This window comes from Prionailurus bengalensis, chromosome E1 (genome assembly GCF_016509475.1).
Source record: "Prionailurus bengalensis isolate Pbe53 chromosome E1, Fcat_Pben_1.1_paternal_pri, whole genome shotgun sequence".
NCBI lineage: Eukaryota > Metazoa > Chordata > Mammalia > Carnivora > Felidae > Prionailurus > Prionailurus bengalensis.
In genome coordinates this window covers 26792122-26818883 of record NC_057347.1, presented here as the reverse complement: position 1 = coordinate 26818883, position 26762 = coordinate 26792122, and the positions used below count along the sequence as shown (strand labels likewise).

The following is a 26762-nucleotide window of genomic DNA, read 5'->3' as shown; positions in this document are numbered from 1 at the left end:
GTGAGCTGGGGAGGGGCAGAGGGAGGGAGACACAGAATCCGAAGCAGGTTCCAGGCTCCGAGCTGTCAGCACAGGGCCCGAAGCGGGGCTCGAACTCACGGACTGTGAGATCATGACCTGAGCCAAAGTCGGCGGCTTAACCGACTGAGCCACCCAGGCGCCCCTAATTTAAAATTTTAGTAGCAATACATAAATAAATAAAATTTTAGTAGCTACATTTTAAAATGTGAAAAGGCAGGTGCCTGGGTGGCTCATTTCAGCTTGGGTTTATGCAACTGAGCCCCAAGTTGGGCTCTGTGCTAACAAGGCGGAGCCTGCTTCAATTCTTTCTCCCGCTCTCTGCCCCTCCCCCACGTGTGCACACACATGCACTCTCCAAATAAATACTTTTTAGAAATATAAATAAAATGTAAAAAGAAACAAGTATACCAATTTTAATAATTTAACCCAATATATCCAAAATATTCCAACAATTAATTTAAAATATTAATATTTTACAATTTTTTATTCATATCGTCTTCAAAATCCAAGGTGTATTTTTCACATACAGCACTAGCCACATGCAGCTAATGGTTACATTACTAGACAGCACAGGTGTAGAATTTTTTTAAAATTCATGTTAATATGTAGTGCAGTATTGGTTTCAGGAGAATTTAGTGCTTATCCCAACAAGTGCCCTCTATAATGCCCATCACCCATCAAGTATAGAGTCTTTGAATTTTTGTGTACTCATCAGTAGACAAGTCATAAAATTTATTTTGAGAGAGAGACAGATCACGAGCAGGGGAGGGGCAGAAAGAGAGGGAGAGAGAATCCCAAGCAGGCTCTGCACTATCAGCAGAGTCGGATGTGGGGCTTGATCTCATGACCCATGACATCATGACCTGAGCTGAAATCAAGAGTCAGATGCTCAACCGAGCCACCCAGACGCCATGTGCTGTTTCTTTTTAAGCTATTCTTAGATTTTTTTTTTTTATCTTTAGGTAAAGTCCATATTTCAAAAACCAGCAAGTCTTTTTCTTAAAATGCTTGTAAGCCATTCTTTGCTTGTAAGCAATTCTTTGGTCGTGGGGAGCATCAACTTTCCTTTTCATCTCTTCCTGTGTCCCTGGCTCCCTGGAATCTAAATGGGATTTTCTTTTTGCTCTTCTCCCTTTAATGCCATATCTTCTACAACACTGACCCCACACTGTGTTCCCCTGAAACTTGAATATTTACATTTCCTTAGCTTCTTGTGCAAGCATTCTATTGGAAATGGGGTTCCATTTATTAATAAGGCTGACATTGCATCATCTGAGATATTTCAGAGTATTGGAGTAAGAAGTTAGTTAAATATGTAAAGCCAGATTTTTAGCTCATATCCCTAAAAACCATAGGAAACAATATGATTGATACAGATGAGCAAACATCTTCTAAATAACTGATTTTTTGCCAATGACAAGCTAGTAAAGCCGTATTTGGTACGTAGGTTGAAGAACAAGAAAGGGTTGACTGCCAAACCTTGGGCTCATGGGGAGAGAATACTGTGATAAGAACATATGGAGCATGTTTTAAAACAAAATTTTGGACAGGAATTCAAGTGTGATAAACATGGTGGTCAGGAGAAGAATCATTGGTATGTATACTGCAAAAGAGTCCACAGAGCCAGTGAGGAGGCGTTTCAAATTTAAAGCTTAGAGCTCTTAGCCCTGTACTACGGCTTTGCTGTAAAAAAGTGGAAAACGGACATGTGGAAGATAAATAATAATTAGGAAGCTAGGATTGTAGCATTAAGACGTTCAAAGTAACTTAGCTACATTGTAAGCTTCTTCAGACTATGTGGTGTTGACTCCTACATCATTAACATCTAGTTCAATGCCTGGCACTGAATAGATACTGCCTGAATAAACGAATGAACAAACGGAGATGTCTAGAATAGACACCTGTCCAATAGAACAGCCCTGTCCAATCCACAACAGTGAATTGTGGATACATTTGCTAAGTTCTAAGTGACAGGTTAAAGGAGAAAGATGTAGATTAGTGTTGGGGCAAAGTTAGAATCAAGAGGGACCGAATGGGAAGAAACAGGTTCTACAGCTTAAGCAGCTCTTGACAAGAGCACAAATGGAGAATGAAAAGGCTTGAAAATAAGCAGCCATTTGAATTTACACTGTACTTACTGCCTATAGGGGGTGCATCCTGGCACTGTGGGATGTGACAACATAGTTCTCCAGTTACCCAGTAATCTAAGATATTACAAATTCAAAGATTCTGGATCTGAGGGCACCTGGATGGCTCAGTTGGTTAAGCGTCCACCTTGGACTCAGGTCATGATCTCACAGTTCGTGAGTTTGAGCCCTGCATCGGGCTCTGTGCTGACAGCTCAGAGCCTGGAGCCTGCTTTGGATTCCATGTCTCCCTCTCTCTGTCCCTCCTCTGCTTGCACTCTTTCTGTCACAAATAAATGAACACACACACACACACACACACACAAATATATATATATATATAAATTTTAAAGGTTCTGGATCTGTATGCCCAGGAAGTTAAGATTCTACTTTGTCCTGGCTGGCTGTTTTCTCTACACAAAGTACATTTCCACTGACACCGCTTTATCTTGATCAGCTTCTTTGTATTAGTTTTTAAGTTAAATCACAAGTCTGATACCAAAAATTTTGTTACCCTACACAGACAAAAAAATATTTTCCATGTAAATGTTTAAAACAAGTCTGCAAATATTTAGGTATCTACACACATCAAATAATGAAATGCAGTTGTGGATCATAACAGAGACTCTATTCATATAAGTGAATGGACCCAGAGCTGTGTCAAATTGGGGCTTTCTTCTAATATTCACCTGCCATTGATTTCATGAGATGTCAAATTAGAAATACACTTGTCACCATTGGACATGAATTTCTTTCTCAAATAAATATAAAATGATTTATACTTATGACTTTCTTTAGCTTCTCTTTTAGCAATGTTCCTCAGAATTAGCTTAACCCCTGGTGAGTTACAGGTCTTCATTAATGCTGGTTCAGTTAGGGAAATTGTTTCAGTCTCTGGATATCTTCAATGTAAAATAATTACTTTTAACTTTATTTTGTAAAAATTATTATCTGATTATTTTTCAAGTACACTTGGGTTAACAAAATGCAGCAGAGGGGTGTGCCTTTTAGCAACTGAACAGAGACCACTTTTTACATTCCTTAGAAATAAGATATGGCTCAGTATTTTAAATCATAGCAACAGTTGATAAGAAAAACAGCAAAAAGGTAATCATTTCCATATGGAAAGAAAAGGAAGAAACCAGTGAAGCTGTGAACTGTCATTTTTCCATATAAAAAATAAATCACCACTGGTAGATTTGGCAGAAAGGGCCAACGTTTGTATTTATTTCCCATTTTACATGTGTTAATACATCGCATGAGATGTGTTTTATTGAAATACACAATTACCCTCAAACTCAGTTGCCAATTTCCAAGTGTGTTTTGTTCTACTGAGTGAAACCCACATCTGTTTGTGTCCATTTCATCAAGAACAGGATAGTATCTCAACTTCATGAAATTTTGGTGAAGTTCTTACACATTTTACTGAAAAGCACAACATCTTCCACACCAGATAAATACCTATAAGTAATCTGAAAACACTAGTTGAATAAAATCAGTTTCTTTTCTTGTATTCAAGATGTAAAAGAAAAACTGACCCAGTTTTCTGATGGATAGAAAATTTAAGAAAAGCAAACATTTACTTACTTTTGTACTTAAGCATGGTATACATTTATTTAAAAAAGCATAATATACATTTATTAACAAGATCTGATATTTATTTTTAAGTAGCTGCTTCATGTGGAAAATCTTACCCTGTTATAGAATAAAATATTCAAAATAGATGTTCATGCTCTAGCATTTGACAATAGCTCCCTCTTATGGTTCAAAGCATTCACTTCAGAGGGGAACACAAATACAGAACTGCCAATTTCTTAAGTTTAAAAGTGTGTAGTGAAAGTTTAGCCCAAATTTAGTGAATCCTTTCTGGAATAAAGGGAAGATTTAGAAAAAGAATATTCCCCTTTCTTGTATAGTTCCATAGTTCCAACATCTCAGCAAAGTGTTTCCAAATTTCTTTATTGAAGCACCATTATTTTTCTTACAAATAAAAATACCAAGTGTTTTCATTGAAAAGATACTATTTTTCATTTATTTTCATTAAAAAAATTTTTTTTAAGTTTGTTTGTTTATCTAAGTAATCTCTACATCCAGCATGGGACTCAGACTCATAACCCCCAGATTAAGAGTCACAGGCTCTTCTGACTGAGCCAGCCAGGCACCTCAAAAACATGCTATTCCCATTTAAGAGGTTTCCCTCCAGGAGTACCTGGGTGGCTCAGTAGGTTAAGGTCCAACTCTTGGTTTTGGCTCAGGTCATGATTTCACAGTTTGTGAGTTCAAGCCCTGTATGGGCTCTGTGCTGACAACGTTGAGCCTGCTTGGAATTTTCTCTCCTTCCCCCTCTCTCTCTGCCCCCACCCCCCTTGCTCACATACAACACTCTCTCTCAAAATAAATAAAATAAACTTAAAAAAAAAACGTTTTCCTCCTTTTCTTTTTTATCTTTTATTATAATCTAAGGTAACATATAGTATAAAGGTTTTCCTTGGGAATGCAAGCTGGTGCAGCCACTCTTGTAAACAGTATGGAGGTTCCTCAAACAACTAAAAATAGGACTACCCTACGACCCAGCAATTGCACTACTAGGCATTTATCCATGGGATACAGGTGTGGTGTTTCAAAGGGACACATGCACCCCCGTGTTTATAGCAGCACTATCAACAATAGCCAAAGTATGGAACCAGCCTAAATGTCCATCAATGGATGAATGGATAAAGATGTGGTATATCTATACAATGGAGTATTACTCAGCAATGAAAAAGAATGAAATCTTGCCATTTGCAACTATGTGGATGGAACTGGAGGGTATTATGCTAAGTGAAATTAGTCAGTCAGAGAAAGACAAAAATCCTATGACTTCACTCATATGAGGACTTTAAGAGACAAATCAGATGAACATAAAGGAAGGGAAACAAAAATAATATAAAAACAGGGAGGGGTACAAAACATAAGAGACTCATAAATATGGAGAACTGAGGGTTACTGGAGGGATTGTGGAAGGGGGAATGGGCTAAATAGGTAAGGGGCACTAAGGAATCTATTCCTGAAATCATTGTTGCACTATATGCTAATTTGGATGTAAATTTAAAAAAAGTAAAATAAAATGAAATAAAGGTTTTCCTCCTGGGGCGCCTGGGTGGCTCAGCCAGTCAAGCATCTGACTTCGGCTCTGGTTGTGATCTTGCGGTTTGTGAGTTCGAGCCCCACATTGGGCTCTGTGCTGACAGCTCAGAGCCTGGAACCTGCTTTGGATTCTGTGTCTCCCTCTCTCTCTGCCCCTCCCATGCTCATACTCTGTCTGTATCTCTCAATAATAAATAAACGTTAAAAAAAAATTAAAAAAAAAAGTTTTCCTCCTTTTCTGTGGTTATGGTATGCCAAAGGAAACAGCATTCACCTTTGTTACTTTAACAGGTAGGGATCTGAACACCTTACAGAAAAAGTAATATTGAAAATTGTTTAGCCCCAAAATGACCTAGGGTACTTTTTCTCCTCTGTTGGCGATCAGAGATTGCAGTAACTGGCAACAACTTGTTCCAACAATGTGAAACTGTCCAGAAAGTCCTCTTCTTCAATTCCAAATTTTGTGTACTGATGAATGTAGGCTCTGATGAAAGAAACAGAAAATGTAAAATAAAAAAAATCTCAGAGAAATTAGTAACTCCTAAAATCAAACCATAAATAGAACTGTCCTAGTTCATGAGTAATTGAAGATGGAAGAATCTCTTAAATGTCTTATATTTGTTTCAACGTTTATTCCAAAGATTAGTAAACTTTGAAAGTTTATGTCAAGCTCCCCGCCTTTTTAGTATCCAAGAGAGTGACAGTAAGAAGCACATAGGAAAAAGAAGCTTATTCAGATTTGGTTATCTAACCAAGCACATATTGAACACCCTATAGAGATGACTGGGTTCAATACAAACTCTAAAAGGTGCCTGAGAATTTCTACCTCAGGCTTGAAATGCATTAATTTAGTGCTAGGAATGAAGTGAAGTCTCCCAAGTATTTTTCAGACATTTACTTTGCAGTTATACCAGGTGGTTCTTTTAATACCCCGTACTCTCCAAATGTTCTGAGGTAGGACAAATATTAAAAAGAATGTCAGGGGCAGACATGGATTAAATTGATGTAATAAGAGCTGCTGCCATTTAAGGGGAGTGGGAAGTGAACAATATCAGAAAAGGACAGAGTTCACTGCTGTCCTTTTGGACGGGGCTTGTGGAATAGCCACGTGTGGAAAGGGGGAGCCCTTGGGAATCCTGGATAATCAAAGTAGAGGCCTTGCCAATTAATATGAGGAATTCTGCTTTGACAAGTAATTGTGGCAGAGGTCAGGAGACCTGATAACTCATTTCTTAGGATCAAGCAGACATTTTGTAGTGGCAAATGGAGTTAAACTTGCAATATTTCTTGCTGAACAAGATCAGGATCTCTTCCATTCTTCCAAGGATCTTATTTTGGAATACTATTTTATTGTCCCAGCCTTATAATGAAATTTCTACTTTAATTTCATTTCATTTGGAAACTACTCCTTTTATCAACAAGAGTTAACAGCAATGTGGTAGGTATTCTTACATGGTTATCTCACTTAATCCTCGCTACATATCCTCTTATTTTGGACCCATTGTGCAGAAAAGAAAATGATGCCTGAAGTAACATGACTGAATTTCACACCTACAAAGTAAGCCATGCTTACTCCATGTTGTAGGTTGAATGTTTGCGTTCCCCCAAAATTCATACATTAAAATCTTACCCCCAAGGTGATAGTATTAGGAGGTGAGGCCTTTGGAAGGTGATAGGTCATGAAGGTGGAGCCCTCATGAATGGAATCAGTGCCCTTTTAAAAGAGGCCCATGAAAGATCTTTGCCTCTTTGGCCATTTGAGGACACAGGGAAAGACATCACCTATGAACCAGGAAGTAGCTCCTCAGTAGACATCAAATCTGCCAGCACCATTTAATTTGGACTTCCTAGCCTCTAGAACTGTGAGAAATAAATTTCTGTTGTTTGTAAGATATGCAGTCTGTGCTATTTTTGTTAGAGCAAATCAAACAGACTAAGACATTCCAGATCCTGCTTTCTGTTTTAAGATTTATATTCCTAAGGGTAGAAAGACTTGTAGATTTCTGGGCACCTGGGTGGCTCAGTCGGATAAGCATCTGACTTTTGATTTTGGTTCAGGTCATGATCTTTCAGTTTGTGAGATTAAGCCCCCCATCAGGATTTGTGCTGAGGGTACGGAGCCTGCTTGGGATTCTCTCTTTCTCTTTCTCTCTCTCTCTCTCCTGCCCCTCCCCTGCTCACATACACTTTCTATAAATAAATAAATAAGTAAATAAGTAAGTAAATAAATAAATAATACAAAGAAAGGTTTGTAGATTTATTTTTTACTTACTTTGAAGCAAACATATTCCATGCTTTGCCCACAATCGTATCAAGTGGTTTTAGTAAGAACTGGCTATTGCTGACCAATGCTGCAGACTTCTCATATTTGCTAAATGCTCGCTGGGTTTTCCATACATTGAAAGCATTAACAGGCGCTAACCAAGAAGTATAGAGTGCTGGATCTTTAAATCCTCCTAGAGTAAAACAACATTAAGCCATTGTTCATACCATAAATCATTAATTTTGGAAACAAATTAATAAACAGATTTTTCTTATTTTAATATTTAACCAGAAATCTTTTGTTTTACCTATTTAAAACTAGTTTATAGTGCTTTTAGATAAATGACCCATAGTCATTGTAAAAAAAATAGTAGTAATTCACACCACTCAGAATTACACGCCAGAAGTACTAAGAAGAAAATTTAAGTCAATTGAACAGGTGAAATGTCACCATCCAGAGAAGATTGTGAACATTTTGTTGACCCTCTTGTGTATATAATTTTACACACACACTGTTCTGTAATCTGTTTTCATTCACCAGTATGGTGTGAACCTCTTTTTCATGTCAATAAATATCACTCATATTTAAAGCCTTAGTATGTGAATATACCATAATTTATTTAACACATTTCCTACTGTTGGGCATTTAGGTTGTTTCCACATTTTTGTGTGAAAGATACTACAGTGAATATCTTTGCAAGAACACCTCTCTGTACCTATGTCATTTGTTGTGGGTAAATTTTTGGAAGTTTGATTACTTTATATATCCTCTTATTAATTCTCTTGATTTAGAATCTAAAATGAAGACTATGAAGAAAATGTTCTGAGGTAGGAGAAAGTATACCATCTGATGGACCTGAAATGATCTCTCTTTAGTTTTCACTTTTTTATCTAAGGTGCATTACAGGGACTAGATTATTTGGTCTTCTTTCTATCATAGCTAGAAGCAGCCAATTTGATACTGCTAAAATCATCAAATAAGGATAATACAAACCTGGAGATTCGCCATAGAAACAAACTAATAAGAGTACTGCTCTTTGAACCTTCTGAAAATTTTGTAACAAAATGCTTGTCACAGAGATCCTAGTTGTGCTACATTATCTGTTCTCCCCTTCTTTAGTAACAGAGCTCCCCAATTTTAACTGTGCTCATGACACCCTTGCAGCTAGTTGTAGCACAAGATTCAGTCCCAATCAAAGCTATTCAACCATGAGTGTGGTGTGCGACCCTAGGAAAAGGCAGCATACCCTCCTTTGCTCATTCCTATGTGATTTGATGGCTGAAGCTCAAACAGATGTCTTGGACTATGAGGAGGAAGCCATGGGACACCCGGGTGGCTCAGTTGGCTGAGTGTCCTACTTTATCTCGGTCATGATCTCACGGTTTATGAATTCGGGCCACTTGTCAGGGTCTGTGCTGACAGCTCAGAGCTTGGAGCCCGCTTCAGATTCTGTCTCCCTCTCTCTGCCCTTCTCCTGCTTGCACCCTGTGTCTCTCCCTCTCAAAAATAAACATTAAAAAATTAAAAAAAAAAAAAAACAAGAGGAGAAAGCCATAAGGTGAGGACAGAAAGAAGTTAATCTATATCTTGTTTCAACCACTTCTACTTTTTGGTGTCCAGTTACATATTACTGATACAATGCTTACACTTTGCTACTAAAACACAGTTATTATTTTCCTTTCTTTAAAAATAAATTCAGGGGGGAGGCTGGGTGGCTCAGTCGGTTGAGCGTCCAACTTCAGCTCAGGTCATGATCTCATGGTCTGTGAGTTTGAGCCCCGCATTGGGCTCTGTGATGACAGCTCAGAGCCTGGAGCCTGCTTCGGATCCTGTGTCTCCCTCTCTCTCTGCCCCTCCCCCACTCATGCTCTGTCTCTCTCTGCCAAAAATAAATAAACATTAAAAGAAATTTAAAAATAGATTCAGGGACTTCCTTTTTTCCTAAAATTTTTTATTTTTTTGAGAGAGTACAAGAGGGGGAGGGGCAGAGTGAGAGGGAGACACAGAATCTGAAGCAAGGTTCCAGGCTCCAGCTGTCCACACAGAGCCTAACATTGGGTTCGAACTCATGAGATCATGACCTAAGCCAAAGTCCAATGCTTAACTGACTGAGCCACTCAGGCACCCCAGGGGATGAACTTCCTTTAAAAAACAAACAAACAAACAAAAAAACGTGTACCACGTATATGAGCAAAATGTACATCTTAATTTTCACCTTAACTTCTGCTTACCCAGATCTGCACTATGCACATCTTTCCCACGAAGGATGACCAAGTTAGCAATGGAAGTGTTAAAATGAAGCTCCCTGTTGAGAGACACTTTACCAAGAGTAGGAAGTCCTGATAAAGGAGGCCGAACCTGCCAATCAATACCTACCAAAGGAAAAAAAGCAAGAAATTTTATAAATCACTTTGAGCAACAAGAGAAAGATGTATTATGGCAGGTATATTTTACATATATTTTTATTTGATAGGTAAAAAAAAATTTTTTTAATGTTTTTATTTATTTTTGAGAGAGAGAGACAGAGCATGAGCAGGGGAGGGGCAGAGAGAGAGGGAGACACAGGATCTGAAGCAGGCTCCAGGCTCTGAGCTGTCAGCACAGAGCCCAATGCAGGGCTCAAACCCACCAACCGTGAATCATGACCTGAGTCCAAGTTGGACGCTTAACCAACTGAGCCACCCAGGCTCCCCAAAAGTCGTTTTTTTCTACTAAATGTTTAAAAATTTTTACCTGGTTGACCAAAATGATTCAAACTATTCAGTCCCAAGAAAGGGATGAAATACTCTGCATAGGGTGTTCAAGGATGGTGGTAGGTGCATACAATGGATTTCTTCTCAGGAATAAAAAGAAACTACTGATACACATAACAAACAACATGGACACATCTCAAGAGCATTATGCTAAGTGAAACGAGTTTGACTCAAAAAAATTACGTACTGGATGATTCCATTTATAGGACATTCTGAAATAGGCAAAACCATGGGAACAAAATTCAAATCAGTAGTTGCCAGAGGCTGGAGTGGAGGGAAGAGACTGCCTACAAAGGAGCATGAAGGAACTTTTTGGGATGATGGAAATACTCTATCTCAGTTGTCATAGAGGTTACTATAAGTTTGTCAAAATTCATAGAACTATACACCTAAAAAGGGTGAACTTTGCTCTATATGCCTGTATGAACAAACAAAATTCATACAAAAATGTTAAGGGATGTAGAAACACAAAACAAAAACAGGATTGAAAATTGACTGGTCATAGGGAAATATTAAGAAAATACTTTAAAAAGGTTTTTTTCTTAAATATTTATTTTTGAGAGAGTGAGTGCGAGCAGGGGAGGTGCAAAGAGAGAAGGGGACAGAGGATCCAAAGAGGGCTCTGCGCTGACAGCAGTGAGTCCAGTTCAGGGCTTGAACTCATGAACTGTGAGATCATTACCTGAGCTGAAGTTGGAAGCTCAAACAACCGAGCCACCCAGGTGCCCCTAAGAAAATACTCTTAAATTATACATAGGATAGGGATAAAATTCAGTGTTCATAACAGACTGATTTTCAGCAAACAGAGAAATACAACAAACCAAAAATTTTGGCATGCTGCACTCAGTAAGAAGACAAGCCAATTTAAGAATTAGAAACATGTTTGAATAAACATTTCACCAAAAAAGATAATCAAACAACTCTACCGATCACATTAAAAGATGCTCAACATCACTGTCATTAGGAAAATGCAAATTGAGGGGCATGTGGTTGGTTCAGTCCGTTAAGTGTCTGACTCTTGATTTTGGCTTAGGTCAGGATCTCACAGTTTGTGATATCGAGCCCCACATTGGGCTCTGTGCTGACAGTGTGGAGCCAGCATGGGATTCTCTCACTCCCTCTCTCTATGCCCCTCCCCTGCTCTCTTTCTTTCCCAAAATAAATAAATAAACATTAAAAATGTAAATTGAGGGGCACCTGGGTGGCTCAGTAGGTTGAGTCCGATTTTGGCTCAGGTCACAGTCTCATGGTTCATGAGTTTGAGCCCTGTGTTGGGCTCTGTGCTGACAGCTCAGAGCCTGGAGCCTCTTCGGATTCTGTGTCTCCCTCTCTCTCTGCCCCTCTCCTGCTTGTGTTCTATCTGTCTCTCCCTCTCTCAAAAACAAATAAACATTAAAAATTAAAAAAAAAATGCAAACTGAAACCACAAGGAGACACTACTTCATACCTATTAGAATGGCTATAATCAAGAAGACTAACAATATCAGATGTTGGCAAGGATGTGGAAAAACTGAAACCCTCTTAAACTGTTGGTGGGAATGTAAATGGTGCAGCCACTTTGGAAGGGTTTAGCAGTTTTACAAAATGTTAAATACATACTTATCCTTTGACCCAGCAATGCTACTCCTAGGTATATAATCAAGAGATTAATGGGGTACCTGGGTGGCTCAGTCGGTTGAGCGTCTGCCTTTGGCTCAGGTTTGTGGGTCTGAGCCCCACATCAGGATTGCTACTCTCAGCACAGAACCCACTTTGAATCCTCTGCCTCCCTCTGTCTGCCCCTCCCCCACTTTCATTCTCTCTCAAAAATAAATATTTAAAAAGTTAAAAAAAGATTAAAAACACATGTGTACACAAAAACTTGTACACAGATGCACACAGCAGCATTATTCGTAACAGATACAAAGTGAAAACAACCCAAACGTCCAGTCAACTGTTGGACATCTAATTTTTTAAAAATTTTTTTTTTTAAAGTTTATTTATTTTGAGACAGAGAGAGATAGAGCATGAACGGGGGAGGGTCAGAGAGAGAGGGAGACACAGAATCTGAAACAGGCTCCAGGCTCTGAGCTGTCAGCACAGAGCCCGACGCGGGGCTCGAACCCACGAACTGCGAGATCGTGACCTGAGCTGAAGTCGGACGCTTAGCCGAGTGAGCCACCCAGGCGCCCCTCAACTGTTGGACATCTAAATAAAACGTCATATGTCCATCTGATGGAATACTATTCAGCAATACAACAAACAGATTGAACTACTGATACATACTACAATGTGGATGAACCTCAAAGACATTAAGTGAAAAAGATCAGGCCCAAAAGACTATTTATTGTATAATTTCATTTATATGATATGTCCAAAATAGGCAGATCTGTAAAGACAGAAAGCACACCAGTGGTCATTTGGGACGGGGGGTAAAAATGGGAGCTGACTCCAAAATGAATACAAGGAACTTTCTGGAGTGATGGAAACGTTCTACAGTTGGCCTGTGATAATGATTGCACAACTCTGCAAAGTTATGAAAAAAATCACTGAATTGTACACTTATCATAGGTGTATGTGGTATATAAATCACACCTCAGTAAAAATATTTAAAAATTTATGACACGCTGGGGCACCTGGGTGGCTCGTTGGTTGAGCGTCAGACTTCGGCTCAGGTCATGATCTCACAGTTTGTGGGTTTGAGCCCCGCATTGGGCTCTGTGCTGACAGCTCAGAGCCTGGAGGCTGCTTCAGATTCTGTCTCCCTCTCTCTCTGCCCCTCCCCACTGACACTCGGTTTCTCGCTCTCAAAAATAAATAAAAAATTTAAAAAATTAAAAAAAAATTTCTGACATGCTATAGAAGCTGTACTTGTTAGATAATTCATCACTCTATATTACTCAGAAATAAAAGGTAATAAACTCTATCTAAAAGTTACAAAAAGAAAAAAGAAATGAAGCCATTCTAAAGTTAGGCCCTTGAAAAATTAATGTTCAAAAGTGAAAAGGGGGAAAAAAAAAGTGAGAAGGGAAAAGTTAAGCAAATAAAATTTAAAATGAGAAGAGAAGTAACCAAAAAAAAGCATTATCGGAAATAAAAATAAATCCAGATGGGTTAAAAAATTTAAATATTAAATATAAAACTATAAAAAATGCTGGAAAATACTAAGGAATATTTTATATCTCGGGCAAAGCTCAGAATCTATAACATAGGAAGATATATGGGTTTGCTGACATAAAAATGTAAAACCTCCATATGATGAAAAATACCACACAAAAGACAAAAATGATGGACAAAAATACTTGAAACCCATGTGACAAAAAAGGGTATAAATCCATAATATTATTTTCCTTCCATCTAAGACACCACTGATTATAAGAAAAAAGATTATCAAATTATGTCAATTATTCACTTAGATTATTAAATTTTATACTTATTGAAATAGTTCTTTTAGAGTAAATTAGGTTTGGATTTTTAAAAATTAGATCATTCTTGAACATCCATAAAAAATATATGCAACAAAATAAATTGGTTAAAGTTTTCCTAAAATGTTTTCACATTCAGTGGCTTTATCACTTTTGACTCAGCATTAATGATGCCAATGTTTTTCACCCATTATTATTCTCTGTCCCTCCAGAACATCTTTAAGGGAATCCATGAAAACACTAAGTCACTGGCTCCTAAATTAGCTTTCCTATCCTGTGGAGCACCACTGCCTTTGACTCCTGATCAAGGAATATTGTTAAACTTGTCTGTTCAGCATGATTAACTGCCTCTTCTGTACTGTAGCATAAAACTAAAGGTTTATTTTCTAGAGAGGATATGATTGAGGGTCTCTGGTCTGGAGAACACAAGGCAGAGTTAAGGGTAAGGAACTAGATCAAGCAAAACTCAGAAAAACCATGACCCCTCTCCTCCCCTCTCCCTAGAACCCTTGGGCTTTGCCTAAACCTTCTGAACAGAAAATTCAACACAGGAGACAGGCAAAGAGAATATCCAGGATGACAAGTGTACCCTGGTTACAGAGGGCAAAAAGTCCAGATTAAAGCAGAGCAGATGGCTTTAGGAGAGATTTCTTAAAGAAGATGAAACTGATACAATATTTGAACTTATCAAGAAAAAAATTCAGGGTACCTTGGTGGCTCAGTCAACTGAACATCCAACTCTTGGTTTTGGCTCACAGTTAGTGATTTCGAGCCCCACATCAGGCTCTGTATTGACAGTGGAGAGCCTACTTGGGATTCTCTGTCTCCCTCTCTTTCTCTCTGCCCCTTCCATGGTCATGCTCTCTCTCACTCAAAAATAAATAAACATTGTTTAAAAAAGTTCTTGGGGTATTTCTAATACACAACTATATTTGAAAACCATATTTAAAAAAAAATATTAGGGATGCCTAGCTGGCTCAGTGAGTGGAGCATGTGACTATCATGGGGATGTGAGCTTGAGCCCCATGTCGGATATAGAGATTACTTAAAAAAAGTAAAAGAACATCTTTTTTTTTTAATTTTTTTTTTTAACATTTATTTGTTTTTGAGACAGCATGAACGGGGGAGGGGCAGAGAGGGAAGGAGACACAGAATCGGAAGCAGGCTCCAGGCTCTGGGCCATCAGCCCAGAACCTGACGCGGGGCTCGAACTCACGGACCGCAAGATCGTGACCTGAGCTGAAGTCGGACGCTCAACCGACTGAGCCACCCAGGCGCCCCTCAAAATAAATAAACTTTAAAAAAATAAAAAGGGACATTTGGGTCACTCAGTTGGTTAAGCGTCTGACTTCAGCTCAGGTCATGATCTCATGGTTCATGAGTTCGAGCCCCGTGTAGGGCTCTGTGCTGATAGCTCAGAGCCTGGAGCCTGCTTCGGATTCTGTCTCCCTCTCTCTCTGTCCCTCCGCCACTTGCCTTCTGTCTTTCTCTCTCTCTCAAATATATATAAACATTAAAAAATAAATAAAATAAATAAAACTAAAATAAAACTAAAAAAAAAAATAATAAAAAAGATGGCATGTGACTTCCAAAGCTAAGTCATAAAAGACACTGTAACTCTGCCTGGCCCCCTCTGGGATCACTCATTCCTTCTGTTGCTAGGACATATGGAAACAGATAAATGGCTGATAGTGATATTAATAGGGTCAATCTTCAGATGGAGTCGTCTGGTAATATACAAAGATTTTTAAAGCTATTTGTTTCAACCTGGTTAGTACATAAATATATTTATTCATATATCTTCACATATATGAAGATATTTATATGTTCAAAGCTCTACCTATAACTATGAAGAAATGTTGATACTCAGAGTCCCACATGAGAAAATGACTAAGCAAACTGTGTTTTACTGACCTAAGAGAGTTCAAAGCAGCATGTCTTCTACTATACTCTGAGAAACAGTGTGTTCCTTGAGATATTAACAGGTATTACTAGAAAAACGGGTACTGAGGCCAAAAAATTGGGGAAGCATTACTTTAAGATGTGAACTTCCTATTTATCTTCAAACCTCAGACACTATAATCTAAAATCTATAAGGTTTCACTAGTAAATAAATGTAGAAGAAATCCACTTTCATATTATTGAAACCTAAATTGTTGTTATTTGTGGTAAAATATATGCTACTAAAATAATACATAGTGGTGATTTCTAGTTAGACATGACAGACTGAACATCAGCTTGTCATAAACAAGAAAAAAGGGAAGAGAAGAGGAGACAATAGCAAAAAAACTTTGGAATCTGGAAAGCAAATGAATCAGTGGTGACTGACTTAGCAAGCAGGGGAAGCTTAGAATGTCTGCCCACAGTGGAGAGGTCCTGGGAGCAGGCCAGCCACTTCTAAAAGAGGAGGAAACAAGAGGATTTAGTTAAAAATCTGTATGAGGGGCACCTGGGTGGCTCAGTTGGTGGAGCATCTGCCCAATTTCACCTCAGGTCATGATCTCACGGTTCATGAGTTTAAGCCCCACATCGGGCTTGCTGCTGTCAGCACAGAGCCCACTTTGGATCCTGTGTCCCCTATTTCTCTCTGCCCCTCCCCTCCCCCTCTCCTACTCATGCTCTCTCTCAAAAATAAAATAAACTTAAAAATAAATAAATAAAAATAAAAATCTGTATGAGAAGTGGTGAGAACCCTAGACCCTTCCCCACTCCCTGCAGCAGAGGGAGTGCCCCCCCTTCATCCTAAAAGGCTTCTGCTCCAGAAAGGCTAAACCAGTCAGGCTCTGGCCTCAGTAAAACTACCTGCTGGGCCCTACGTTCCAGGCTCTGAAGGTACAACAGTAAACAAAACAGAATCCCTGCCCTAATAAAGCTTACATTCTACTAAGCTCAATGGGAGATCCACATTAAGGAATTACAGAATTCCAGGGACAAAAAGGAAATCCTAAAAGATCCAAGAGAAAACAAAACAGGATTAGGAATCAGATTGATGTGAGACTTCTCGTGCGTGTGTGTGTGTGTGTGTGTGTGTGTGTGTGTGTGTGTGTATAACAGTGGTATAAGAAGATTCAATTCTCAATTTCACATTAGGAAGGCAATTGGTAATATCTAAACCTAGAACACAAAACAAGTAATAATATAAGCAAGATACTTAGAAATATGGAGGCAAATTCCAGATGAGACAGCCAAAACCATTGACAGTATTTTCATCTGGGTAGTGGGGAAGTATAGGCCAGGGAGCTGCTCTTTTCCTCATTATAAATACATACTGGACAATTACTTGGCTTTATCTAAAAAAATTGAGATATGATTTACATACAATGCAAAGTAAAGATATAAGTATACACTTAGATGAGTTTTGACTATTTGATTTTTTTTAAGTTTATTTATTTATTTTGAGAGAGAGAGAGTGTGTGTGCACAAGCTGAAGAGGGGCAGAGAGAGAGAGAGAGAGAGAAAGAGAGAGAGAGAGAGAGAGAGAGAGAGAGAGAGAGAATCCTAAGCAGGCTTGGTGCTGTCGACGACAGGCTCATCTCACAAACCGTGAGATCATGACCTGAGCTGAAATCAAGAATCAGATGCTTAACCAAGTGAGCCACCCAGGCGCCCCTTGACTATTTGATTAAAAAAAAATTTTTTTTAATATTTATTTATTTTTGAAAGAGACAGAGCATGAGTGGGGGAAGGGCAGGGAGCGAGGGAGACACAGAATCTGAAGCAGGCTCCAGGCTCCAAGCTGTCAGCAACAGAGCCTGATGTGGGGCTCGAATTCACCAACTGTGAGATCGTGACCTGGGCCAAAGTTGGATGCTTAACTGACTAAGCCACCCAGGCACCCCAGGCTATTTGATCTTTTAAAAAAATTTTTTTCACTTATTTTTGAGAGAGAAAGACAGAGAGACAGAGGTGCAAGTAGGGGAGGGGCAGAGAGAGACAGAGACACAGAATCTGAAGCAGTCTCCAGGCTCTGAGCTGTCAGCACAGAGCCCAACGTAGTGCTCGAACTCACAAACTGTGAGATCATGACCTGAGGTGAAGTCGGACGCTTAACCAACTGAGCCACCCATGTGCCCCTGATTTTTTAAATATTATGTTCATATATTACTTTGATAAAAATAAAATAAAATAGGGGCACCTGGCTGGCTCGGTCAATTGAGTGTGCGACTCTTGACCTCAGAGTAATGAGTGCGAGCTCCCTGTTGGGTACAGAGATTACTAAAAATCAATCAATCAACAAAACTTAAAAAAATGTTAAACTCCTCTGAAAATTTTTTTCATTTTTGGTTAATGAAACTGTGCAGTGATTAAGCAGTCCTCCTGGGATGTCCTGGTTTTTGCAGGAACCTCCCTGACCAGAAGTCACCATTATTTCAACTCGCCCAAGCCAGTTTATACTGAGAACTCCAGTGCAGGCTCTTTTCCCAGTTTGTGGCTTGCATGTTTTTAAAATACCCGTTACTGGGGCGCCTGGGTGGCTCAGTTGGTTGGGCGGCCGACTTCGGCTCAGGTCATGATCTCGCGGTCTGTGAGTTCGAGCCCCGCGTCGGGCTCCGTGCTGACAGCTCAGAGCCTGGAGCCTGTTTCAGATTCTGTGTCTCCCTCTCTCTGACCCTCCCCCGTTCATGCTCTGTCTCTCTGTGTCTCAAAAATAAATAAACGTTAAAAAAAATAATAATAAATTAATTTAAAAAAAATAAAATAAAATACCCGTTACCTTCTTCCATTTTCGAATTAGAAATGAGCATCTGTCTCAGGTGCTTGAGGAGGCCAGCCCAAGTAAACGTACTGTAAGGCAGTGAGTTCTCAGACATCTGAGGAATGTTACGAATACCCAGCATCTTGAATTCAGGATGGGGGACTAAATTCTCCATTAACTCTCCTGTAAAGAAAAAACCTGGACTGAATTTTTAAGTTCCACAATATTTCCATTGACCCTTACACAACTATGGTTAGATGGTTTGGGGGGCCAAATGTTTTCTCCACCAAGGCCAGAATTGCTTAAATTTAAAAATGTAAACAAAATTTCAGAGACAATGTCTATTTCAGATCACATATTTGCTTCATTTTGGCACCTATTTTAGCTTGAGTGAGAAAACATACTTTGACAAAAAGGAAACAAGAATGTAGAAGCTAAGAAACTGGAAATATGAACAAAATATGTAGCTACACCCCAGGAATCTAAGTGAGCATCAGAGCTAATATGCTTTTATCATCATTCATATCCACTAAATATTCCTTTAGAAAATTTTCTAGATCTCTTATTTATTTTATCTGGTTAAAGGATAAGCAGGGCATGTTAAAGCAAATTCTACTAGGGAAAAAAGACAAGATTAGTGATTCCTGAAGACAGGAATACACCTATCTTTAGAAACATATTTGTAATGAAACAGGATTATGGAAAAAAAGCTAATTTGTTTTGCATTCAGAGCTGTTTTATATATTTTTGGGAAAAAACTTGAGAAAAATATATTATTATAACAACATGAAATATAAATTTTGTAACACTGAGTGCAAACTCATCCTATATCCTAAAGAACAAATTTTGACACAAACATCTACAAAGTTTTGCACAAATTGATCTTATGACTAGTGGACTTTCCTCTAAACATGAATCTTTTTTTTTTTTTTTAATGTTTATTCATTTTGAGATGTGCACTAGGGAGCGCACAAGTGGGGGAGGGGCACAGAGAAGGAAACAGAATCCCAAGCAGGCTCTGCACCATCACAGCAGAGCCTGATGTGGGGCTCGAATTCACAAACTGTGAGATCATGACCTGAGCTGTGATCAAGAGTTGGATGCTTAACTGACTGCACCACCCAGGCACCCCTGAACATAAGAGTCCTTTAATGCAAAATACCTACAGCTGAATTTTATTGCATAGCACAAACAATAGTCAACAAATATAGCCTGAGCACTGACACATGAATGATCATTCTTTAGAAAGGTAATTAATGATCTACCTTTAAATTTTTTTATTTATTTTTATTTTTTTGAGAGTGAGAGAAAGAGCAAAGGAGGAGCAGAGGGAGGGGGAGGGAGAGAATCCCAAGCAGGCTCCATACTCAGCACGGAGCCTGACATGGAGCTCTATCTCAGGACCCTGAGATCATGAACTGAGCTGAAATCTAGAATTGGATGCTCAAGCAACTGAGCCACCCAGCCTCCCCAACACATGAATTATTAACGGTCACAATCTACTTTTCCCTCCAGCCTTCTTGTTTACCTACTCTCATTTTTAACCAAGCCAAGGCCTTCTTAAGACCCTATTATGGACTGAAGGTTTGTTCCCCCCTCAAATTCATATGTTTGAAATCCTAACCCCCAAGATGATGGTATGGTAAGGGTGGAACCCTCAGAAATGGGATTAGTGCCCTTCTAAAAGGGGCCCCACAGAACTCTCTAGCACCCCCTGCCATGTGAGGACACAGTGAGAAGATGGCCATCTAAGAACCAAGAAGAAGGACCTCACCAGACACTGTACCTACTGGTGCCTTGATCTTGGACTTTCCAGCTTTCAGAACCATGAGAAACAATGTTATGTTCTAAATAAGTTACTTAGTAAATAGCACTTTTGTTATAGCAACCTAAATGGACTAAGACAAACTAATCCATGGACCTCCTGCCTTCTCAGTCCATCAGTCTTCCCCTTGCTTCACTTCTTTTCTAACCCAGCTATTTGCCCCTGTCTCTTCATCAAATCTTCTTAAGTGAAAGTCCAATCTTGGACCAGCCCCACTCCTCACATTCTCTGTTGCTGTCAGAGCATTGCTGTAGAAAGTCACCCCACATCACAGACTGGGGCCCCTCAGAATTTAGATGCCCACTAATGCTGATGCTTTGTTGTAAAGGTGACATCTCCTCAAACACCTGAATGGAGCCATGTGGGTATCTGAGGTCATTTATTACAGAGACTCTGAGGCACAACAGACATATCTGAGAAAAAGCATGGAGGCCAATGTGGCTAGAAGAGAGAGAGCAGGATATAAGGTCAAGAAAGCAATGGAAACCAGACAGAACAAAACAAAACCTTGCATGTGATTCCAATTACTTTGGCTTTAACTCTGGGTGAGATGGGAAACCTCTTGAAAGTTTTGAATAAGAGAGTAACAGGATCTAATGGGATTTAACCTTTTAGACAAGTAAAGCCAGAGTTCAGTCTGGCTGCTACACTTTATTTTTTTTTATTTTATTTTTTTATTTTTTTTTCAATGTTTATTTATTTTTGGGAGAGAGACAGAGCATGAACGGGGGAGGGGCAGAGAGAGAGGGAGACACAGAATCGGAAACAGGCTCCAGGCTCTGAGCCGTCAGCCCAGAGCCTGACGCGGGGCTCGAACTCACGGACCGCGAGATCGTGACCTGGCTGAAGTCGGACGCTTAACCGACTGCGCCACCCAGGCGCCCCTGGCTGCTACACTTTAGAAAAGGCTGTGGGCTGGCAAAGGTTGAAGCGGGAAGACCAGGTAAACTTCCAGCTAACTTATCACATGACATTTCCATTAAGATACGGCAAAGGCACCTCACACTCAACATGTTTAAGACCCACCTCTTTCTTTGCCCCATACTATGCCCCACAAACCAGATCTTTTTTTAGTGTCCCCAGATCCAGCAAACATCACTACAGACTACACTGTTTTGTAACCCAGGGCCCCATGACTTATGCTCTGCACCTCCCTTTCTGTCATTTTCCAGATCCAATCCATCATCTGGTCCTCTGCATTTTACTCCACCCCCAATTTCTCTCAAATCTATCCTCTTTATCTCAATGTGTTTAGTCCCATTTAGCAAGGACCTGTTATATGAGAGGCATTGTTCTGAGGATAGCAGACACAGTGGTGAGCAAGGTAGACAAGGTCTTACTTTCACAGAGCTTCTATTCTAGTGGTTGGGAACAAAGAACAGGGGCATCTGAGTGGCTCGGTTGGTTGAGTGTCCAACTCTTGATTTCCACTCAGGTCATGATCCCAGGGTTGTGGGATAGAGCCCCGCATCAAGCTCTGTGCTGAGCCTACTTAAGATCCTCCCTCTCTCTTTCTGCCCCTGTCCCATGCTGGTGTGTGCTCTCTCTCCCTCTTGAAAGAAAGAAAGAAAGAAAGAAAGAAAGAAAGAAAGAAAGAAAGAATAAAAGAAGTAATAAATGAACAAAACAATGTCAGAAAGTAATAAATGGTGGGAAGGAAACAAACAGGATGATATTATAGGTGCTCACTCCTCAAACAGGATCATGGAAGGCCATTTTAAGAAGGTAACAGTGAGCTGAGACTTGAAATATGAAAGGGAAATGGTCAGGAGAATACTCCTGGTAGAGGGAGAAGGAAGTTAATGAGGACAGCAAGAACGGACACCCTGGTGAGAATGAGCTGGGCTATATGATACGTAATGAGGCCCCTGAGGCTCTGTTCATGAACAGGGGAGAATGGCAGAAAAGAAGGGAAACTGGAAGACAGAAGATAAACCACATACAATGGAGGCAATTATAGACTTTCCTGTAAGAAAACTGGATCTAAGATTTAAATTAAAAAAAAATTTTTTTAAGTTTATTTATTTATTTTGAGAAAGACAGAGACAGAGTGAGCAGGGGAGGGGCAGAGATAGAGGGAGAGAGAGGATCCCAAGCAGGCTCCACATCATCAGCACAGACCCCGATGCGGGCTTGAACCCATGAAACTGTGAGATCATGACATGAGCCGAAACAGAGAGTCGGATGCTTAACCGACTGAACCACCTAAGTGCCCCTAAAAAACTTTTTAAAAATATTTACTTTTGAGAGACAGAGAGACAGAGACAGAGAGAGAGACAGAGAGACAGAGAGAATGAACGGGGGAGGGGGAGCAAGAGAAGGGGACAGAGGATCTGAAGTGGGCTCTGTGCTGACAGCCCAATGCAGGGCTCAAACTCTTGAACCATGAAACCATGGGCTGAGCCAAAGTCAGATGCTTAACCGACTGAGCTACCCAGGTACCTCTGGATCTAAGATTAAAAAAAAAAAAATTAAAAAAAAATTTTTTTTAACATTTATTCATTTTTGAGAGACAGAGAGAGACAGAGTATGAGCAGGGAAGGGGCAGAGAGAGAGGGAGACACAGAATCTGAAGCAGTCTCCAGGCTCTGAGCTGTCAGCACAGAGCCTGACACGGGGCTCGAACTCACGAACTGCGAGATCATGATCTGAGCCGAAGTCGGACAGTCAACCGACTGAGCCACCCAGGAGCCCCCCTCCCCCAATTTTTTTTAATCTTTATTTATTTGAGAGAGAGAGAGAGAGAGGATGAGTGGGGGAGGGGCAGAGAGAGAGGGAGACACCGAATCTCAAGCAGGCTCCAGGCTCCGAGTTGTCAGTACAGAGCCGGACGCGGGGCTCGAACTCACAAACTGTGAAATCATGACCTGAGCCAAAGTCAGATGCTTAACCAACTGAGCCACCCAGGCCCCTGCATCTAAGATTTTAAAACTGAGTAACTGAGGGAGTGAGAAAGAAATGAGCTTCTGGGGGAAAGCTCTCTGTTTTAGACACATTATGTTTGGGATGTCCATGAAATGTGTACATATAAATGTCATACAGGAAAAGGCTACTGGATATAGAAATCTGGAGCTTAGGGAATTGGTCAGAGTTGGAGATAAACCAGCAAGCTGGAGAATACAAATGGTGTTTAAAGCCATGGAACTAGGCCAGTTATCAGGGAGAGGGTCTAAGACCAGCATTTAGAGCTTGGGAAAAAGAAAAGGAGCCAAAGGAGGAGAAAAGAAGGGAATAAAAGGTGTAGTCAGTGAGACAAAAGGAAAATGAGGAGAGGGCTGTCACAAAAGACAAAAGATTTGGAAGACCAAAGATCAGCCATGCCAAATTCTACTGATGGAAATGAGGACAACAAAGTGTCCACTAAATTTGGCAATGTGGACACACTTGTGACTTATAAAAAGCATTTTCAGAGACATGGTGGGGTAGAAACTAGATCAGAGGGGGTGAAGATGATGAGATGAGGAGGAGCTAATGACAGCAAGGACACACACCCTTGCGTTGTTTTAAAGAATAACAGAGGAATGGGTGCAATCACTAGAGGTGATGTCAAGGGAGGATTTTTTCAGTGTAAGAGATGCCCAAGAGTAGTTGTAATGGCAATAATCCAGGAAAGAGGCATAAGTTTATGACAGGGGAGGACGAGAGATGAGTGAAGAATTAAGTCCCTGAGAAGGGGGAGGGAATGGGACCCAGAAATTAAGCGAGAGAGCGGTCTTTGACAGGAGCAGGACACTTCTCCCACCGTGACACCAGGTGAAGTGCAAATTGTGAGGTGAAGTGCACAGTAAGGTTTGCACATAGTGGGGGAGTTTTTATTAATAACCATCTTTATTTTCTCAGTGCAGTTCAATGAGTTCAAACCACCAAAATCTCTGCAGGGAATGACTAGACCAGCCTACAGACTCACCTCTAATCAGCTATCCACAGAAGTCCAGTGGATTTTTCAAAAGGAAAAGTGATTATGTCACCAACCTGCTTAAAATCTTTCATCGGCTTCTCCCTATTCTTAGGGTAATGAGGAAGGCCTCTAAATGGCTTATGAGAATCTGTAAGGCCTACCCCTGCTCACCACTTTAGCCTTACCATTCTCTGTGCTACGGGGTCATGGGATTTCTATTTGATGTGCCAGGATTCCTTCTGCTGCAAGACCTCTGCCCATGCTGTTCCCTCCTCCTTCCCTTGGCTTAGTCATCTCCAAGTCCTTTACCAGCTTTTGGCTCAAGTGTTACTTTCTCAGGGCAGTCTTCCTTGTCCCTGCAGTCTAAGTCTGATTCCTTTGTGATACATTCTCTTGAAACTGGACTTCTTTCCTTCAGAGCACTTCAGAGTGCAGAGCACTTCAGAGACGCCTGGCTCAGTCAGTTAAGCATCCCACTCCTAACCTCAGTTTAGGTCATGCACGATTTCACAGTTCGTGAGTTCTTTAATTATACATTCTTGGTGTAATTTATTTGTTTAATGTCTTTCACATTTCACAGTGAACACAATGTCTGCATTGGCTCGCATTGGATCCCCAACATTTAGCATAGTGCCTGGCACACAGTAGGAAGTCAATAAATATTGGTTGAATGAACAGATGTGCAATACAGTAAGTACTGTAGAATGCACAGAAATTAACAAGACATGTCTCCAAGGAAGTTGCACATTAGTAGGACTACATAATATGCACATGACAGAATTCCTCTCTAAGGAAACACATGGTGTTGGTTATAGTGGTAGCATCTGGGGAAGGGTGGGAAGGACACTTACTTTTGATTGCGTATTGTTTTTCACTTGTTGAATAGGTGTGCTGTTTGTGTTACTTTTAAAGATAAACAAACACACTTAAAGAAATAATAATGGTAAAAAATATTAAGTGATGTAAAAGAGATAGAGAATGCCTTAAAGTTCAGAAAAAGAGGGTTACTTTAGGTGAAGACCTCAGTATGAAAGCTTTACAGAAAAATTATCACTTGAATTGGGACACCGAAGGATGTATAAGGTTTTAATAGAGGTGAAGAAAGGAAGGAGGAAGCGATTTCTAAGGAGAAGGAACACTGAACAAAGGGACCTGGGCTGGAAAGCACCAGACTGAAGAGAGACAGTGCAGACAGGATGAAAAGTAGGTGGGGATCCATGCAGAGGAGACAGTAGGTAATGAAGCTAGAAAGTTAGGGTTCAGGGCATAATGTGGAGGCCAGGCGAAGGAATTCTGGCAAACCTGGCCATAGGATGAGCACGAGGGAGTACAAGAATTAGATCTGCACACTGGGGACGCTCTGTTGCAGTAAGCTTGCAAGATGGACTGCAGGGGGATGAGGCAGGTACAGGAAGGAATGCAAGGTTAGGACCACCTTCAGATAGGAATGTTGATTAGATCTAAGCTCTGTTTTTATGCCAGAGAGAGAGAGAGAGAGAGAGAGAGAGAGAGAGAGAGAGAGAGAAGGAATAGAAAGAGGCTAGTTTGCTTTGTGTTCAGGGAGAGTATGCAGTATTAGTTGAGAGATACTGGCACCCTGAGTGAATGTCAGAGAGATAGGGAAGTAGGGGGAAGAATGCAGGCAGATGGTAGAGAAGGCACCAACAGGTCTGAACATACTGATGGGATATGAGGACAGTGGGAGAAATCCAGGTGATAGAAACTTAGGAAGAGGGAGCAGGGGAGAGAGGACAGGGGAAAAAAAAGATGGATCTATTCAGAACATTCTAAACTTGAAGAAGCCAGAAGGCAACTAAAAAAATTGGGATAGGCAACTATTTGGGAAAGACATTAGGACCGAGAAGGCTATAGACTATGGAGTTATTTGCATCTAGATGATTTGGATTGATATGGCACCACTTGATGAATAAGCTGAAAAAAGAATGATGGGTTTCTTAATGGGGTGATGAAAATGATGGTTGTAGAACTTTGTGAATATGCTAAAAAATTGAATTGTAGGGATGCCTGGCTCAGTCGGTTAAGCATCCCACTCCTAACCTCAGTTTAGGTCATGCACGATTTCACAGTTGGTGAGTTCAAGCCCCACATTAGGCTCTTTGCTGATGGCGTGGAGCCTGCTTGAGATTCTCGTTCTCACTCTCTCTACTCCTCCCCCACTTGTGCACTCACTCTCTCTCTGTCTCTCAAAATAAATAAACTTTAATTTTTTTTTTTTTTAATTTTTTTTTCAACGTTTATTTATTTTTGGGAGAGAGAGAGACAGAGCATGAACGGGGGAGGGTCAGAGAGAGGGAGACACAGAATCGGAAACAGGCTCCAGGCTCTGAGCCATCAGCCCAGAGCCTGACGCGGGGCTTGAACTCACGGACCGTGAGATCATGACCTGGCTGAAGTCGGTCGCTTAACCGACTGCGCCACCCAGGCGCCCCACTTTAATTTTTTTTAATGTGTATTTATTTTTTGAGAGAGAGAGAGAGAGAGAGAGAGAGAGAGAGAGCGTGAGCAGGGGAAGAGATGAGAGAAGGGGAGACACAGAATCCGAAGCAGGCTCCAGGCTCAGAGCTGATAGCACAGTGCCCGACATGGGGCTCAAACTCATGAACCGCGAGATCACGACCTCAGCCGAAGT

The 26762-nt window shown here is 40.3% G+C and overlaps 1 protein-coding gene across 1 annotated transcript in view; it reads right to left on the bottom strand.

Annotated features, from left to right (window-relative positions):
- Positions 1 to 3345: 3345 nt before the first annotated feature.
- Positions 3346 to 26762, bottom strand: part of TUBD1 (tubulin delta 1) — a 32717-nt gene continuing 9300 nt past the window's right edge. The window contains exons 6-9 of the mRNA XM_043583882.1: positions 18408 to 18572; positions 9768 to 9908; positions 7546 to 7729; positions 3346 to 5757 (exon numbers count right to left, since the gene is read on the bottom strand). Of these exons, the coding sequence (XP_043439817.1) occupies positions 5655 to 5757; positions 7546 to 7729; positions 9768 to 9908; positions 18408 to 18572 (593 nt within the window). The 3' untranslated portion in view covers positions 3346 to 5654. The remainder of the gene's footprint in view (positions 5758 to 7545; positions 7730 to 9767; positions 9909 to 18407; positions 18573 to 26762) is intronic.